Here is an 18489-nt window from a genome sequence, read left to right on the forward strand (position 1 = left end):
TGAAGCCATCAGAGAGCATGGATGTGTTGATTTTGTGACCCTTCCTATTGAATTTGTGTATTCTTGGTGTCCATTTTCTAAGGCAATGTTTAATATGTACTTTTGCCTTTTCTAGGTCGTTGGGACTCTGCCGTGGGTACTGAACTCAGCTGGCTTCACTGCGAATGCTGCACCAGCTGCTCTGCCAGCACAGAATGTCCAGGTGCAGTCTGCTGCAACCCCACAGCTGTTGCTCAATGCACAAGGCCAAGTCATTGCCACATTAGCCAACAGCGCTGCACAGCCGCCCCCCATAAGAAAACAATCTGCCCCTGAAGTATTGAAGGCAGAACAGGTAATGCTTCCAGATGTGCAGGTATCATCTACAAAATGATTACGGGCCTCTGTTATTCTGTTGGCTTTAGTCTTTCAGGCCCGTCCCACCCAAAATGTATTATAAGTACACAGTAGTGGATGAAACAAAATGTAAACTGAAATGGCCTGGGTTCTACAAATGGAGACTGGTTTCAGTGTGGTCTATGTCTATCAACCCCTTTGTGTGTTCTCTTCACTTGTGTGTTTCTGTCCAGTTGGCTTTTTCCCTATTGACATTATCATTTCTAAGGAGTTTTATTTGATATGTTATTTTGGTTATGTTTAGTGGTTTGTACCCCCCAGGAATGTCAAGGATTATTTTAATACAGGATCCTCTTTCTGGGCCAATGCTTCTACAATGATATCTTTGTTTCTAATGCATGTAGAGGCAAGCGAATACCTCATTCTTGTTTATGGGTGCCATAGAGTGGTGTCCTACAGTGCAAGGGTCTCAGATGACCACCAAGTGCTCTTTATTTCTTCTGGACTATACTGTGTTTCCAGATGCCAGTCATGCATCCTATCCAGCCTGCCCCAACAGTATCTCAGCCACCACCAGCGATCACCAATACACCACTGGAGAACACATCATGCAGCACGCCAGTCACCATCACTTGCTCTGAGACTCCGACAGTGGGACAGCTGGTTTCTAGTAAGTACCTAATCCTATTATATGTTACCCAAAGCTTTATATTTGTATCTAGTACTATACTGCTGGTGTGAAGGTGTAATATGCCAAGAAATCTGAAACAGTAATTGTAATAAATATTAAAGGGATGAGGTTTCTACCAGTATTCTGAAGGATGGAGAAATAATGGATTCAAGACGAGAGAACTGATAATAATCATACACATTAGAACTCTAGTTGATTAGGCTAAGAGATTTAAGGCAATAGGAGTCACAGATCGTTCCACAAAACATATGTAGGCTCCAGTTGAGATGTATGGACATATTTTGAAAAGTTATTTTGTGTGGGGTACTAATAAAATATTACCCTGGCTTTGAAAAACATTGGATCCCTGTGCCAGCAGGAGCAAGGGATAAAATGTGATTACCTAGAGAGAAGTAGCAATAGGGTGCATTATCAGAGGACGGGTATCTCAAGACTCTGACATTGACAGGATTCACACTACATATACAAGTGCTCATTAAGATGTTATTATTTAACAAGGTTACATACTTATCTTTTCGGAGTCTTACAGTTTTCAGGAGTCTGAGTAGGTGATGACTGAAGAGATGGTGTTTGAGTTCCTGTTTCAGTCCCAGGTCTGTGTCTGCTGATGATGTTGGGAGGCACAGGTAGTTCTAGACCTTCAGTGTGTACAATGAAACTGCAGATCTTCATGTGTTTTCCTCCAAGCACTGTGGGATCTACAAGCTCATTGTGTCTTATAGTTAAGCAGCTTCAGAGATACAGACTTTTTCTGCAACACTTGTTTGATAGTCAATGCTAAGTAAATAAGGCAGTGAGATTTTAAAAAGATGCAGGCTTGGAGGAGGAGCCAATGTAGGCTGATCAGGAAGAGGTTATGTGGTCAATCTTTTTTGCCTTAAACAAGGCATTTTGGTATAAACAGTACTGTTTTTTAAATCACCAGTGTGAGGTCAAGACTGTTGAGGAGGTGTTGTCCAACTAGAGTTTGTTCTGTGGCATAGAAGTTAATCTTTAGAAGGTAAGGTTTGATCTTGCGGACACTAAGTTTGAGTCAAGTCGTTTGACCTTCTTGGCTATGTTGGTTGAATAGGGGTTTTGGCAGCAATTGGATTAGTGACAATGAGTGAGAGAAAGATACATTTTCTGGTTCCCCTTCATAAAGCCAGATTTAAACTTCAGTATGGAGATTTTTGTTGTATAGAAGAACAAATGAGGTTTTAGTAGACTGAGTTTATGATATACATTTTGCATCCATAGTTAGTTCTATGTGTGAGAGGCAGTTTGTCAGCTGGTAGATGTCTAGGGCTGATGAACCCCCTTCACATGGTTGGAGGTTATTGGCCTACTGGTGTTGGTAGAATCTTTGGATGTTAGGGAGAAATGAAAGTGACTCTGTGAGTGTTTAATATCAGAGGCAGTAGTATGGGTTTCTTCAGGTGAGAGTACTGCATAAAACACTGGGTTCAGAGATCCTTCAAGCACGAGTGGTAAGAATGTGGATGGCTCTGTGAAATGTTGAAATGTACAGTGTGGTTTCCATTTCAAAAAGCAAACTGCAGCACTTGTTAATCTTTAATAGTTAGATCATTGGTTTTAGATTCAAAAGCTGTATGTGGAATAAGAGCCAGCTGCTGAAAAATAAAACAATACTGTATTATTGTTTTATTGATCAGCTGCTGGCTGAGCCAGTGTGTGCAGGGAGGAGAGTGACTGGGCCATGGGACGGGGAGGATGAAACAGACATGCACACTTAGGTTTCTCCAATCCAGCTGTGTTGCACAGCCAAGTTGGAGAAACAGCACAGACTCTAATGCACTGTCTGAGTGGCAGACCAAGCCTCTCCGACCAATCCTGTCGCTGCTCTCATGCGATTTGTAGGAGACTGCTGGGACGTCATCAGGAGTGTGAAGAGGAGCGAATCAGCTGTCGGAAGAACAGGTCATTTAAAAAAAACTAATATTCCCCCCCTCTTTCCCTTGGGATGTGCAGCAACAGCAACTATGGAATACATACTGCAAACTATATCAATATCAAAAAGCAGAAAGGGGAAAAGACAGACTCTAACTCCACATATCATTGCCATAGATGTCTACAGAAGGAAAAAAAAATCCATGAGCCCATCTCCTTCTACAGAACCCTAAGGATCCCTCATTTTTCTGAATGAGGTTAGAGGATCAATGGTTTGGCATACTGGAAACTCCATTGTGTTTGTGATGGGGTACCCTGTTCACCAAACTCCAAATCAAGCAGTTAGTCCAGAGACCCTGCATTTACTTTCCAAACCTAAATTCAAGCTGGCCGTGTTGTAAAGGAAGCAGGTTGTCAGTGCTGGCCTCCAGAGTCTGGAATTATTGCCCTTCTATCTTAGAGTCACACTGAATTTTGGGACATTGAATTAAGTCTTACAACATTTATTTACAAAATACCCAAACAGGACTATCTTCCTGCTCCTCGTTTGAATGCATTATGATGAAGACCATCCCCTAGATCTGATTAGAGAGATAAAGGCTGCTATATTATGTCCACTGTATACTAAATAACTTATATAACTGTATATAAACATGAATTCAACTCACAACTATTTTACTAGCTGGAATGAAGTCAGACTATTCTGGTTCTGATTTTGGTCTAACCAGTGTGGCTTTCTGGATAGCTGTTTTATTGAACAATTAAAGAAGCGTGTAAATGTGTCTTGTATGTCCACGTAAGGTGCTTGTGCTGGTTAGCACCCTGGGCATCACAGTGTGCAAGGGATTTGGACATATGAATTATGTTTTACACAATTACTGCATTCATGCAGACTTATTAAATGCTTCCAATCTCAATAGTATTTGCCTTACTAGTTGTCTATGATATCAACCCCATTCACAAGGTTCTTTTTGAAAATAGTTTTGAAATGTATGAATAAAAAGGCACACAAACTCCCCTACAAATCCTTAGGACCAGCATGAACGCTAAGAGTGTCCGTGAACTTCTGAGTGTCTCTGACCTCTGGGACCCAAACTTAAGGAAATCTGTGGTACTGAAGCATAAATTGCAGAAAGAATTTTGATTTTAGCACCAAGACCAGCCGATGTCTAAATGTGTCTTTCCTTTGGAACCACAGACTCTGTCTGGAACCCTTCAGATCTGAGTAACCCACGGTAACAAGCAATATGTTTCCTCACACACAGAGGCCACACACTTTCTCTTGGAGGTCATAAAAGGCAGTATGTAAGTTGTGCAACCACTGTTTGGTTTTGAAGCCTCAGACATAAAATTCTCAAGATAGGGATGCTGTGCCAGATCTCATGGTATTCACTGACAGATATTACATGGGGTGGGGAAGAAGGATTGCATGAGTGATAGTGAAAAGGGTTTATTGTTGTGCCTTATGGAGTTCTCACCTATGCACCTCTTGTGTTTCCTCTTTCTATCTTTCATTTTCTCTTCCCCTTTTTTCCTTTCCACACCCCCATTCCCTTTCACTTCCTTGTGTATCCTTTTTCAGTGCTGTATTTAACCAGAGGATTTCATATTTTTATTGCACATTTATGGGTGTAGTGTATGTTAAATGTATCTTTTTCTGAAAATACTGTTACGTTCACTGAAGGCATGTTGTGCAACTGAATGATGGTTATTACGAGGGATGATATTGCTTATAGTTGATTTCTTCTTTTGTTCATATCCACATAAATGACCGTAAAGGCTTATATGGTGTGGAGTTTAATAAGGAAGATTTTAAAGAAAAAAGGTTTCTTACACTGAAAACCCTCTTCTTGTTTAGAGCCTCAGACTCCAAGTGTCAATGAAGATGGAATCAATCTGGAAGAGATTCGGGAATTTGCCAAGAACTTTAAGATCCGGCGCCTTTCACTAGGGCTGACTCAGACACAGGTGGGACAAGCCTTGACAGCAACAGAAGGGCCAGCCTACAGCCAGTCTGCTATCTGTCGGTAAGGTGCTGTATCTTCTACTTTCACCCACACAGTCTTCATACATTAAACATAGCAGGCTTGCACAAACACAATTTTTGTAAAACATTTTTTTCTGGATTTATTATTTGCAGAGCACCTAAAGACCAAGCACTTTCATAATTATACAGTATGTAGTAAATACATTTACAAAATGCACAAGACATCTCATGGATACAGTGTTTGCATGTTACTTTTTGGCATGGTAAACCTACTTGCTAGGTTGTGGTACCAGAGGGATTATTAGTTCACTTTTAAATGCCTGCAGGAATGCAACACAGCTGTAACTTACCTTGGAGCCATACACACATATTTACAGGCTCATGACAACATTTCCAAATAAACGTCCATGTACTATTTTAATAGTGCATAGTTTAAAACACTTTCTTTACTTTTATAGATTTTGAAAAATAGTTCTCTGTCACTTAATCTTTTCATAAATATAGGGTGCTGTGTGCCACCTTTCTGTATTAGATTTCCTGGCTGTTTCAGTGAGAATCCCAGAAAGAGAAACTGATAAGAAATTCATTACACATTAAGGCCCTCATTCCGACCCTGGCGGTTTTGAAACCGCCAGGGTGGAGGGCAACGGAAGCACGGCCAACAGGCTGGCGGTGCTTCCAGGGCTATTCTGACCGCGGCGGTAAAGCCGCGGTCAGAAAAGGGGAACCGGCGGTTTCCTGCCGGTTTTCCCCTGGCCCAGGGAATCCTCAGCGCCGCCATGGGGATTCCGACCCCCTTCCCGCCAGCCTGTTCCTGGCGGTAAAACCCGCCAGGAACAGGATGGCGGGAACGGGTGTCGAGGAGCCCCTGGGGGCCCCTGCACTGCCCATGCCACTGGCATGCCACTGGCATGGGCAGTGCAGGGGCCCCCTAACAGGGCCCCACCATGATTTTCACTGTCTGCTATGCAGACAGTGAAAATCGCGACGGGTGCTACTGCACCTGTCGCACCCCAGCAACTCCGCCGGCTCCATTTGGAGCCGGCTTCCTCGTTGCAGGGGCTTTCCCACTGGGCCGGCGGGCGATCTTCTGGAGATCGCCCGCCGGCCCAGCGGGAAAGTCAAAATGACCCCCGCGGTCATTTGACCGCGGTGCGGTCTTTGGGCGGTTTCCGCCCGCCGGGCGCCGCCCGCCGGACTCGGAATGAGCCCCTAAGTCTGTGAAAGATATCAATGCTGAAGAAATGCTTCCTCTAGAAGCATTAAATCTTATGTTCAATAAGTTGTAAACTTCCTTTGTGGCCTTAAGTAGGATCTAGAAGTGGAGTCCATAAAGGCATCACAATACATATGGAGGGTGTAAATAAATATAAATATACCAAAACATAGTTATATATGTGACTTTCTCTTCTGCACCATGAAATCTTTCATGGATTCTATATGATATGAACCTTTTCCCATCTTCAGTGAAAATCCCTGAAACTGGCACTGGAGGGAATGGTCACACCTTATCAAATCTATAAAAGCACTGTTGAATAATTGTTACACGTCATTAACCATATCCTCTCAGCATTAAATGAAAGTGAATAAAATGTGAGCTTCAATTTCAGCTTTTGATTCAGGAGCAGTAGAACTATCGTTACAGGCAAGCAACCTTTTTCTTCATCATAAAATCTTTCATAGAATAGTGTCATAGTGATGTGCTTTTTGTGCTTGGTTGGACTTTGTGAGGATCTCAGGATCTGACTTCAGAAACGCAGTTGACAGGATAATAATTCTAAAAAACTCCAAGCTTAATAATCTCTTATTCATAATGAAAACTTGCATAGTTTCTATTTCAAGTGTACTTACTTTCCACCTTTTGTGAGGTTCCCACAATTATTGTTACCAGTAAGTAACATTGACAGAAGGCTAAATTGACATATCACGAGTGACTAAACATTGATGATCAATAGTAAGGGACAAAAAAAGATGTAAGTGCTGAAGCTTATTCTGCTTCGCAGGGTATATTTTCACCCAGCATGTAAGTGTGTGGGACTCCTGGCATAACACTTCAACAAATCAGTTTCAATTTACAGTATGACTCGTTTAGCCACATGATTGACACTCCAAGCTGAAACAAAGTTGAAATGGCTTTATTACAAATTAATGCTCAGAGTAACATAAATGATTGTCAGAACAAGACTATAAATATATAAAACCATTATAGGCTGCCTAAACCTCCTAAAGAAGTTCAGACATTAGAAACACTAAACATTCAATTACGACTACACACGAGCAATAAAAAAATCTGAAAAGAATTAAACATCCGCTGCCTATATCTATTTGTCATTTAGCTCACTCTAACCTTGCATTTTAATAAACCCGACAAGGGGAAGCCCTACAGATTTGCAAATCCATTTAGCATGTGCTGGAACAAGCACAGGTGGACATAAAGGCAAAAAGCACAAACGGGACAAAAAGAATTTGGAAAAAGAACATCTGAGGAATCAAGAGACTAACTAAAGCTGACAAAAAGTAGGTAAGAAGGGAAGACGTCAACATGTCAGAAGCTCAGGCAAGAGTCTTCTTCTTTGGGTCAAATAAAAAATCTCTCCAAGTCTTAGCAAGGCATTCAAAGGGGGAAAGGGTAGATAGGAATATACCACTGAAAGCCTTCTAGATACAGCTTCTAAAGGGTAGGCAACAAGGGATTTCTAACACGTGGCTCTGCTTTGCAATCTGCTGCTTGGAAGGTGTTGGGAGTGCTGAAAGGCTGAATGCTGCTAATCCATCTGGGGAGCGGTATATTCAAGTCAATAGGGCAAGATGATTGGTCTATCAATCATTCCATATGACACAGAAGATGTAACATCAAATAGAAATCAATCATGCGACACAGGCTGCTACATTTACAAAAGTTTTCATTACCAACAGGTAGAAAATATTCCATCTGGTCTCATTCATGCAACTTTGATACATTTACATATGTTGCCAAACCACAGTTCTGAATGTACTGAATTCAAGGCCAGGTTTCCAAGCTCTCTATGTGTAAGACAATAGAACATCTATTACCAAGCTACCTTTCTCCTGAGAATTGAGTCTGAAAGAAAGTTCACTTCAGCAAGAATTACTTCATATTTTCTGCACTGTCACAAATCAAGGCCTTGCAGACCTTACTTAGGATAATGCAATTGTGTCAAAACAGCACATCCATCTATGCATTTAATATACATGTAACAGCTCTAAACCATAAATTAATTATTAATAAGCTATTAGACTTGTTCATGTTACAGTAATTTAAAAACAACAAGATTCTGTTAATCCTTTCATGTAATTATAACACATTAGTACATTCTCTATATTTGCAATTTACTTTAAAATATTTTTTCATGAGAACTAATATCGCTTTAATGCAGACTGTTAGTTTACATTATAAACCATAACATAAAGGCAACTTATTTCTTTAAACATAAAATTTAAACGCTATACCTCATGGGTTTCTACTGATGACCTAGAGTGAATGCACATTAATATGGCCTTCTGTGCACCAGATTACATTAGAACAATTAGTACTTTAATTAACGTAAGAAAAAAACTGTCATGTATAGATGATCACTGTGACATGAGGGACAATACTAATGTTTTTGCTATATCGGTCCCCCCTCTGATGGTGATTCAAGCCATCACATAAAATTTTAACTCTCATTTTCAATGAGAACGCTTACATTTTCTGAGTTTGTTCCAGGAAAGATCTTTTGGACTCCTCTAACTGCTTGATGTAACTATAATATATTCATTGTCCAGTCTCCATCTCAAACTATTCTTTTGTTTCTTGTTTCTTGGCTCTGACCTCTCACAGCTTCTTGATCAACTTATAGAGACCAACTGCAACTAGGGCATACAGGTCTATAATCAATATAGGCCTCAAGAAAGTTCCAATAAATCCCTTTTCTAGGATTCCAACCCACTTTCCAACAGCTGAAAAACCACTGCTAAATACCTCCAAGACACCTATTGCTTCTCACTCCTTCAGGTCATTTTTCAATCCTGTCATGTTAGAAATATACTTCCTCAACTCCTTAGTATTATCAGGGATAAATCTGCAGCACTGTTGGACTTGCAGCATTTTGCAAAGTCAGCACTCTTTTGCAAGAAGATTGTCTAACGCAAAACAATTTTGTAATATCTTTGAACTTAGGGCAACCATTTCAGTATCTACTAACAAAAACGCACCTGCAGTGTCCGTAGAAAGCTTATCCTCAATTGTTGATAACTTCCTTATCTTCTGGGATAACACCTACTGATGGAAGGAAGGTACCAAAGATATCACCGACTCCCTCTGAAGCACTGGCACCTCTCGACTCTGGTGTTTGACTTCTAATCCCGCACTGGAACATTAAAATGGTCCACATGATAAATCTTTGGAAAGTCTACTCTTGGATAATATATATCATACCAGCCTTTCAGCAGCTTGTAAAAGCATTTTTCCCACAAATAAATTAAATACCTGATATAGTGGGGACTTGTCCAGCTAACATAAAAGTCCACACACTTTTAAACAAAAACACATATCTATGTTCACTAGTCCCTACAAAAATTGTGTCAGTCTCTGATCTGGGTCTATATACACACACAACTTCCCTACATGTTGCCAATCAATTGCTAATAATCCTTGGCTTCCAGCTACTGAATAAGCTCCTCCTCTTTCCCAATCTGTTAATGGTATTCCCTTTTCTACTTTAGCTTTCATAGTTCTCCTCCTATCTTCAACTTGTCCAATGAATTCCCTTTCTGCGTGGTCAAAATACAGGTCAGGTTGTTTCTGTGAGCAAATACTGTTCCGAATGTCAAGGTAGGTTCAAAGAAACCTCACACTGTGTCAATAATTTTCAGTTTTGCAATAATGCTCATATGTTTCATGATCAGGACAATTGAGAAAATTAAATCATAGCTAGAGTAATAATATTGATAATACTCCTGCCGATACAAAAGAGTTAACAATATGATACAGGAAATTCAATGTGTCAAGGGGATACAATGATAAGTGATTGCTTCACTAACTGATGATGGCAACTGTGTGCACACATAGCAGTCCCCAACCGCCATTGTTTCTACGTATTCATAGAGTAGCTTATTATATACATTTGCAGACAAATCACCTCTGGATCCATCTGTATGCAAATCTTTCTCAATGTATAATGTTTCCTTATCATACTCAGGGCAATTGTTGATCTGACCTTCTCTGTACTACTAGATGTGGATAAACTCAATTCGACCAATAACAATATAATCACGATAACTGTTACAACTAATAAGGGGGACTGCCCAAGATGGCGGTCGTCTAACTGCGGAGCTCCCGGTCCGGGCCCGCTAAAAGTAATGAGTCTGGCAAGAACGGGGACCATCCAGTGACGAGGGATGACTACCAGCCCTCACATGGCAGCAGAGTACAATTTGGAGTGGTAGAGCACCTCTGATCGACGCTGCGGGAGCGTCGTCCGAAATGTGTGCCATGCCGGGCCTGGGAGGGAGGAAGCGGATCGTCTGCCGGGTCGGCGGCGCGGTCGTGAGGGTTGCTGGCTGTGTGGACGGGGCTTTCACGCTGTGGGCTCCGCCACTCCTGCTGTGCTTGGGTGGCGTCACCCCGGCCCTCGTATGGTGATAGACTGAGTGAGAGACAACGTGAGCTGGAGATTAAAAGAGGAGGACGGGCGGTGCTGCGGCCTTACCTGCTGGAGGTGCGGTGAACGGAGGAACACAGGAGGATACCTTGGACATGACGGGCGGTAGCGGTCTTGCGGGTGCGCGGCCGTGAGGGTTGCTGGCTGTGTGGACGGGGCTGCCATGCTGTGGGCTCCGCCACTCCTGCTGTGCTTGGGTGGCGTCGCCCCAGCCCTCCTATGGTGATAGACTCAGTGAGAGACAACGTGAGTCGGAGATTAAAAGAGGAGGACGGGCGGTGCCGCGGCCTTACCTGCTGGAGGTGCGGTGAACGGAGGAACACAGGAGGATACCTTGGACATGACGGGCGGTAGCGGTCTTGCGGGTGCGCGGCCGGCCACCACAATGAGAGAGCGGTAGCTAACGCTGCCGCTGTCGCCTAACCTACAACCGGATATTTACTGCAGGAAACGGAAGTATATCCGGGGCGGAGAGGACGGCGGCCCCCGTGGTTAACAACCCTTCAGCACAACAGGGCCGGGTGTACCATTGTACTGGGCTGACTGTTCCACATAGAAGATCAGTCATGGGCCGCACAAAGGGTAAGCACACTGATGGCATGGACGTTCCGACCTTTGGGGACCCAGAGCCAGCCATGACAATGGATGTCCCGATGGACAAGCTTGATGTCATCCTACAGGTAATCAGAGAGTCACGGTTGGCGATAGAACAAAGACTGGGGTCAATTACGATGGAACTCAGTATTCTGAAAGATGATCAGAAGAAATTAAAGGACAGACTGAAGCAGACAGAGACGAGTGATGCCAGCATTCTTCCAGACCATAAGGAGCACAAAACTGCTATTGAGCACTTACAATACCAGGTGGAAGCCCTACAGGAAAGAGTCAAAGACGCAGAGGGGAGATCTAGGTGTAATAATGTCCACATAATTGGTCTACCGGAGGGAAAAGAAGGTCGAGACGCCACACAGTATGTAGAAGACTGGTTGAAAGTCTTGGCAATGGATAAACTATCAATCCACTTTACAATAGAAAGAGCGCATTGTATCCCTGGTAGGAGACCCCCGCCGGGAGCACCACCATGCCCCTTAATAGACAAGGTACTATATTACAGAGATTGTGACACCCTGCTGCAAGTGGTGAGAGAAAAATACCACATTATAGTAGACAATGCTCATATTTCCCTATATCCAGATTATACACTGGCAGTTCAGAGACGAAGAGCTTCCTTCCAGTCAGTAAAGAAGCGACTTAAAGTGGAAGGAATATTGTTCGCCCTACTGTTTTCGGTCAGGCTACGAATTACACATAACCAAAAGGCACACTTCTTTGACACACCTGATTTAGTGCGCGACTGGCTGGATTTGACCTTCCCGCAACCGGGTCCCCAGAGTCAAAATGAGGCCCTACCACCAAGACAGAAGCACCAACCCCGCAAAAGCAGGAAGAACCGACAACTTTCAACTCGGAGAAAAACTGACCTACGATGTCGCAGATGTTGGAGGGTCGGAATAATGCGATTCAATCGGCATACGCCATACATAGAGCAGGCTCACCCTTCCCTGGAATTGCCTCATCTATAGATAGCATGGTCGCGTCAGACTCAGAAAGTAGCTCAACACTGTTTCCATTTATTACACCACAGACAGCACAGGAACTGACTGCACAGGAACTGTAATATAATCAGAGTGACAATTTGCCCTTAAATGACTTCCCTGATTGCCACAGTGTATGGACTACGAACACCCACGGGCTGCTCTCGCGATCTGAGCAATATCTCACAATGACTAACTGTAACATGGATGCGTCGCACCTTTGTGTGACCATTGATCGACGCGTGAAAGTGAGACTTGCTGTGCTACCTGATTGCGGAGATGTGATGCCGAAATCACACTAGCTCCCTACTACCGGATAGATCCCCTTCTCTTGAGGAGATCTTGGTATCTCCTTCCTTGATTGCGGGCCCAGATGGCCGAACTCTGTGATCCCTGTTTTACATAGGGAAACCTGTTGACCACGATGGGTTAGTATTGGATTTACAACTTGCACACCCCATTGCGTAGGCTTGTTTGACTGTTTACATAATGATGATTTTACATAGATTGAGTTTTTATTATGTAATGGTTTGGCAGAGTCCGTTCTGGCTCTGCCGAGTATTGGGCACCATTGAGGGCATAGTTTATTGTTTTGAAGTTCTGACATCAACAAATGTTTTATGCATGATATACCTGGAGTGAAGCAGATTGGTAGGAGCAGGGGGGAAAAGTAGTCTATTATGGTTTTATAATGCTGTCACAACATGATTATAATATTGTTCCTTGGAATGAACGTGGAATAGGATCTATCCACAAACAACATAGAATACTGGCCCAGTTGAATCGCTGCACACATAGCATATTTACAGGAAACGCATCTCACCACTCATGAGGTGGTGAAACTTTGCAAAAAATGGCAAGGACAGGTGCTTAGCACCTCATACTCTGCGTTTGCTCGCTGTGTGGCTGCGTGGATACGGTCTGGGGTCCCCTTTCAAGTATTGGATACAAAAGTAGATGAGGAGGGCAGATATACATTGGCCAAAGGTAACTTAGACAGGAAGCCTGTGGTCCTGGGTAGTGTATATGCCCCAAATAGTGGTCAAGATGCTTTCCTACAACGCCTATCGGTGGTGCTTACCCCATGGGCTGAGACCCCCTGCATAATAGGCAGAGACTTCAATGCAGTGCTGGGCACAGCCCTTGACCGATCCACCCCCGACTATCGGGCATTTATGCGCAGCGGCAAGCGGAGGCACTGCGGAATTGGCTACAAGGTTGGGCACTCACAGATATATGGCGAGCAAAAAAACGTATGGCTGAGAGAATATTCCTTTTACTCCCACCCACACAAAGTACACATGAGACTTGATTGTATTTTATGCACCACTACACTGCAAACGAAGATGACTCACGCTACATATTCAGGGAAAACGCTTTCAGATCACAACCCATTGGAGCTGACTATGAATTACGGGAGTGTGGGCAGAGGAGCGATGATGGGGGCGGTGGCAGGGGTACGGGCGGTCATACTGAGGGAGATAACTCGGGTGGAGGACAGCCTGGGATCCCTAGAAAAGAGAGCAGTGGCACAGACCCAGTCAGCTCAGCGGCTACGGGAAGCAAGAGCTGAACATACAGAGCTACTTGAACGCCTAAGAAAGGTAGATTACGCCTAAGAAATGTAGATTACGCCAAATATAGGGAACACACGAACAATGAATGAGATACGGTAGGTGCGCTCTTGGCGCTCCTTATAAAAGATGAGCCTTCCCCCACTCCATTTTACATATTAATACTCTATAACAAACTAGTATAAACACTCAGCTGGAAATTAACGAGGTATTCTGTGATCACTATAGAACTCTGTATTCCGCCCCCACCAGTATTAGATCAGGTACACCTTAAAGCTTTCCTCTCTGGCATTAAATTACAGACACTTGCTGATGAAGCCAAACAAATACTCAGTGCACAGATATCACAGGGGGAGATACGGGAGGCCATAAAGGATATGGCGCATAATAAATCACCAGGATCAGATGGTCTCCAATCCGAATTCTATTCCCTGTATAGTTCAAAACTGTCCCCCTAACTGGAGAGGTTATACAAGGCCTCTCTGGCCAACAGCTGCCTCCCGGATACAACTAAGCAAGCCATAGTGACCTCACTATTAAAACCTGGGAAGTCTCCAATAGATATGTCGTCTTATAGACCTCTATCCGTACTGAACACAGAATATAAAATATTAGCTAAATTGCTGGCGCGGAGACTCCTTCCCTTTATAGGAAACCTAATACACACCGACCAGAGTGGCTTTGTGCCATCTCGTAGCACCTCGCTAAATATACGCCGATTATATCATGTAATAGACTCCGCCAGAGAGAGCTACCCCCAAGCAGGGTGTCTTTCATTGGATCTCCGCCAGGCATTTGATTTTTTAAACTGGGAGTTTATGTTCGAAGTACTGGAAAGATTCGGAGTTCCTTGGAGTACATCCGATGGGTTTGCTTGCTGTATGCGGCTCCTATTGCAATGGCACGTACGGGGCAGAATATATCAACCTCCTACCATATTTACAGGGGAACTAGACAGGGCTGTCTATTGTCTCCCCTGCTGTTTGTTCTGGCAGTGGAGTCTTTGGCACACCACCGACTACGGCGAGACGCGGAATCATGGGGAATTGAGATAGGGAATACAAGGCACTCGATATCATTATACGCTGACATTATTTTGTATGTGAAAAACCTTACCCATAGCCCAATTCTGCTGCGCAAATATTTGAAGATTTTGCATCACTCTCAGGACTAGAAATAAACTATGAAAAGTCTATAGCATTCCTCTTCCGAGATTTGGATATAGGGACCGCAATGGGGTTCGGTGATAAGCGATTGCGGGTAGCTGTAGACACCTTTCGTTATCTAGGTATACAGGTTTATCGGATTCCGCTGGACTTACTGGAGGGCAACTTGCGGAGAGCGTTGACCTCACTCAAACCGCAGATTCAGTTTTGGGTAACATTGCCACTATCTATAGCAGGGCGCCTAGCGCTGGCCAAGATGGTGATGCTGCCTCGTATCCTGTATTTTTTTTAGAATATACCGGTGAGGGTCCCAGACGCCTACTTCAAGGCACTACATTCTATGTTGCTTGAACTTATCTGGGGAAGAGGAAGGTGCCGGATTGGATTGACGAAGTTGTAATGCCGGCGGACCAAGGGGGCATGAGTGCGCCCGACTTTAAAGCCTACTGTGTGGCGAGCCATCTTCAATGGCTTGCATACTGGCTGGCTGGGCGGAATCTGCAGGAAATTGAATTCACCCAGACAATGATTGATAGAGGTTGCCTGCACTCCTTGATTAGTCCTGGGTCCCGTCCCACCGAGAGGATGCCACTTCTGTTACGTGTGGCCCTACAATACTGGAAACTTGTGCTCAAGTATACAGCCGGAGCGATTCCCTATGCTCCTGACATCCCACTGATAGGGTTACCTGTACCGACTGGACCACTGACCCAAAACAGAATACAAAAATGGACACAGGAGGGAGTGGACACAATCGGGATGCTGTTCAGAGACTGTCATCTACTTACACATACGGAATTTGTCCATGAACATAATCTATCAACCTCATTATTTTCACTACATGCAAATATAATACACTTCGTTAAACAACACTGGGCTCCAGATGGCATAGAACCCCCTACACATGAGTTTGTTCATACCATATACATGGTGGGACATGGGATACATCTAATTAAATGGCTTTACCGCGGACTCAGGCGACATCTACTGCAGACCCTGACAGCTCTTAAATCTAAATGGGAAGTGGATATAGGCAAAGAATTGTCAGATGAAGAGTGGTCTTCAATACTAAAATACCCTAGTCGGGTTTCATGGAACACGAGATTAAAATGTATACAATATACTATACTGCATAGAGCGTATCTCACACCGCATAGGCTGCATTAGCTTTACCCTACACTATCATCCGGGTGCCCTAGATGTGGAATGGTAGAGGCAGACCTACTACACATGCTCTGGACCTGCCCTACTATTGCTGGGTACTGGGAAGAGGTTGGTACCGTCTTAAAGAAGGTAATAGGAAGAGGTATCTGGGAGACAGCGGAAGCGTGTTTGCTTGGTTTGTTTCCCCACACGAGAAAGGGGAGGGTGGCATCATGGTTCGCAGATTTGGCACTTATAGTGGCAAAGCGCTTATTGACTAGGCGGTGGAAGGCCGCATTGGCCCCCTCAACGACGCATGGAGGTGTTGGAATGGGGAAGAGCAGAGAGTGCTGCCCTCAGAAGAGAAGAGAAGAGAGTAGAGAAGTGAAAAGACACCCTATGGCTTCAGACTGGGATGAAGTATTGGATGCTTTTAAAACAGCATATGAGGCAGAGAAGACCCAAGGGTGACTATAGATACAGCCCTATTAGGAAATTTTGTTTTAATGAGATCTCACAACCACTGGTTAACGTGTTAATAATGGGAATGTGACTTTGTGGGTATGACTTTGGGCTCAGATGCCGGATAAGATCCACCCCGCATCCATCTAAACAATGACCATATGATCCACGTTACATGGCTGAATCCGGACATGCCCCTACTATGCTTCTCCGATGAGAATAGGATGTCAAGTTGAAAAGTTGTAAAGGAGGGAGGGGGGAGTATTAATTGTTATATGTTAAGAAATAGTAATTAGAACATAGCTTTCACCCGGGGAACTCTGCGAAAACAGGAATATCCTATATATACTAATACTGATTAAGAATGGACATGAATACGAAATCTGGGTATAGGATTACACGACTGAGTCAAATAATGTAAGGATGTTTCGCTGAGAAGATTGTAATGTGTATTAAATATTGTGATGATCACTGTATTGAAATATGCCACAAGCAATTTTATTGACCTCCAGAGAAAAAAATAAAAATGTGTTTAATTACAACTAATAAACCTACACATCTGTACCTAAGCTTACTCTTTTTATTTCCAGTAGGCTCCATGAGGTCTTTAGCATGAGACCAAAAATCCAAATTCAAAGATCAAAAATTCAAAAATCAAAATCAGAAATGCAAAGTGGCTTCAATACATCACTGTCTCTTCTACGTCCTTTTTTATTTGTGAGCACAGCAAATATTGAAAGTAGTCTTTTACAAAAACTCAAATTATTCATAAACGTTCCTTGATCTTGTTAAAGGTTAATCAAATATTTTCTCTATTAGCAAATGTTCAAAAAGGCTTCTAATAAAAGTCCAAATGTCTCTAATGACAGCACAAAGAACAGATGATGGACGGAATGCTGAACAATGCAAACATTCACCCCAGTCACAAATATATGATTTTAATCCAGTGTTTTTTGACCACCACGCCACCCCAATTTGGAGCAAGCCCTATGCAAATCAGTCTTGACTCCCATGTGAACAATCCAGCCTGAACTACCAAGTCAGGTCCTCTCTGGGCTGGAAACAAGCATCATGGGACCAGTTTTGAGGTATAACCCCTCATCAGCCAGGCTAGCATGAATCCAGTGGCGCAGTGAGCATGGTACCCATGTAATATCATTGTTCATCAAGCAGTAACTACATTTGAAAGTTCAGTTCCACTGCAATCACAAACTCAAGAATATTGAACTGGATTCAAGTTGTTAAACAAAAGGTTGCAAACTCCCTTTCCCATTCATTGTCAGCAAAATATGTCCATTCGGGTGCTGAGTATTTTTGACTAGGTACTCTTCTTCTCTTTGATCTCCGGATTTCTTGACCCTCAGCATTACTGTCACTTTGACTTGACTCTTCAGTTTCTTCAACAATTGTTGGGGGCACTTGAACAGCTGACACTGCTTGTTCACTTAGCTAATTGTCTCTTCGTACAGCTTTTCTCAATGCTGCGTTTGGTCCTTCGTCAGCATCTGAGCTCGCATGATTCAACTGATTCTGTCTCAACCCTTTTCTTCCAACTACTGTTGTTGACTCACTCAGACCCCCCTCAGACCATACTTGTGCTGTAGCAACCACTTGCCCTCTCACTCACTGTAACTAACCCTTTAGGAACAAGTGCTGTATTATGTTGGGGATCTGGAACTTTGTGAGTGTGGCTTGCATGCACTCAGTTACAGAGACCAGTGCACTTCACAGCTTTGGTGGTGAACAAAACTACCTCATGGTGCCCTTTCAGACAAAGTTCCAAGCAGGATTTCCTTACATGTTTCTTCACCTTGACCCAGTCTTCTGGACATAGGTCATGGAAGAGTTCCTGCTGCTCCTGCTTCTCAAACCTGATAACACACAGAATGAACCACGTCAGCTAGGAGTTTGCAGTAATCCTGTACCTAGTCATCTGTAATGTTCACAAGAGCATTTGCAGGCACAGCTGGTAATCTCATTTT

General features: G+C 43.3%; 1 protein-coding gene across 5 annotated transcripts in view; it reads left to right on the forward strand.

The window, feature by feature from the left end:
* POU6F1 (POU class 6 homeobox 1) overlaps positions 1-18489 on the forward strand; it is a 200750-nt gene that overhangs the window by 143164 nt on the left and 39097 nt on the right. For 4 of the 5 annotated variants that reach the window (XM_069230900.1, XM_069230901.1, XM_069230902.1 and 1 more), the window contains 3 exons: positions 116-334; positions 859-1006; positions 4776-4944. In XM_069230900.1, coding sequence (XP_069087001.1) covers positions 116-334; positions 859-1006; positions 4776-4944 — 536 coding nt within the window. Of the gene's footprint in view, positions 1-115; positions 335-858; positions 1007-4775; positions 4950-18489 lie in introns of all 5 variants that reach the window. The other variant, XM_069230904.1, reaches the window with a different exon arrangement.

The sequence above is a fragment of the Pleurodeles waltl genome, chromosome 4_2 (assembly GCF_031143425.1).
Source record: "Pleurodeles waltl isolate 20211129_DDA chromosome 4_2, aPleWal1.hap1.20221129, whole genome shotgun sequence".
NCBI lineage: Eukaryota > Metazoa > Chordata > Amphibia > Caudata > Salamandridae > Pleurodeles > Pleurodeles waltl.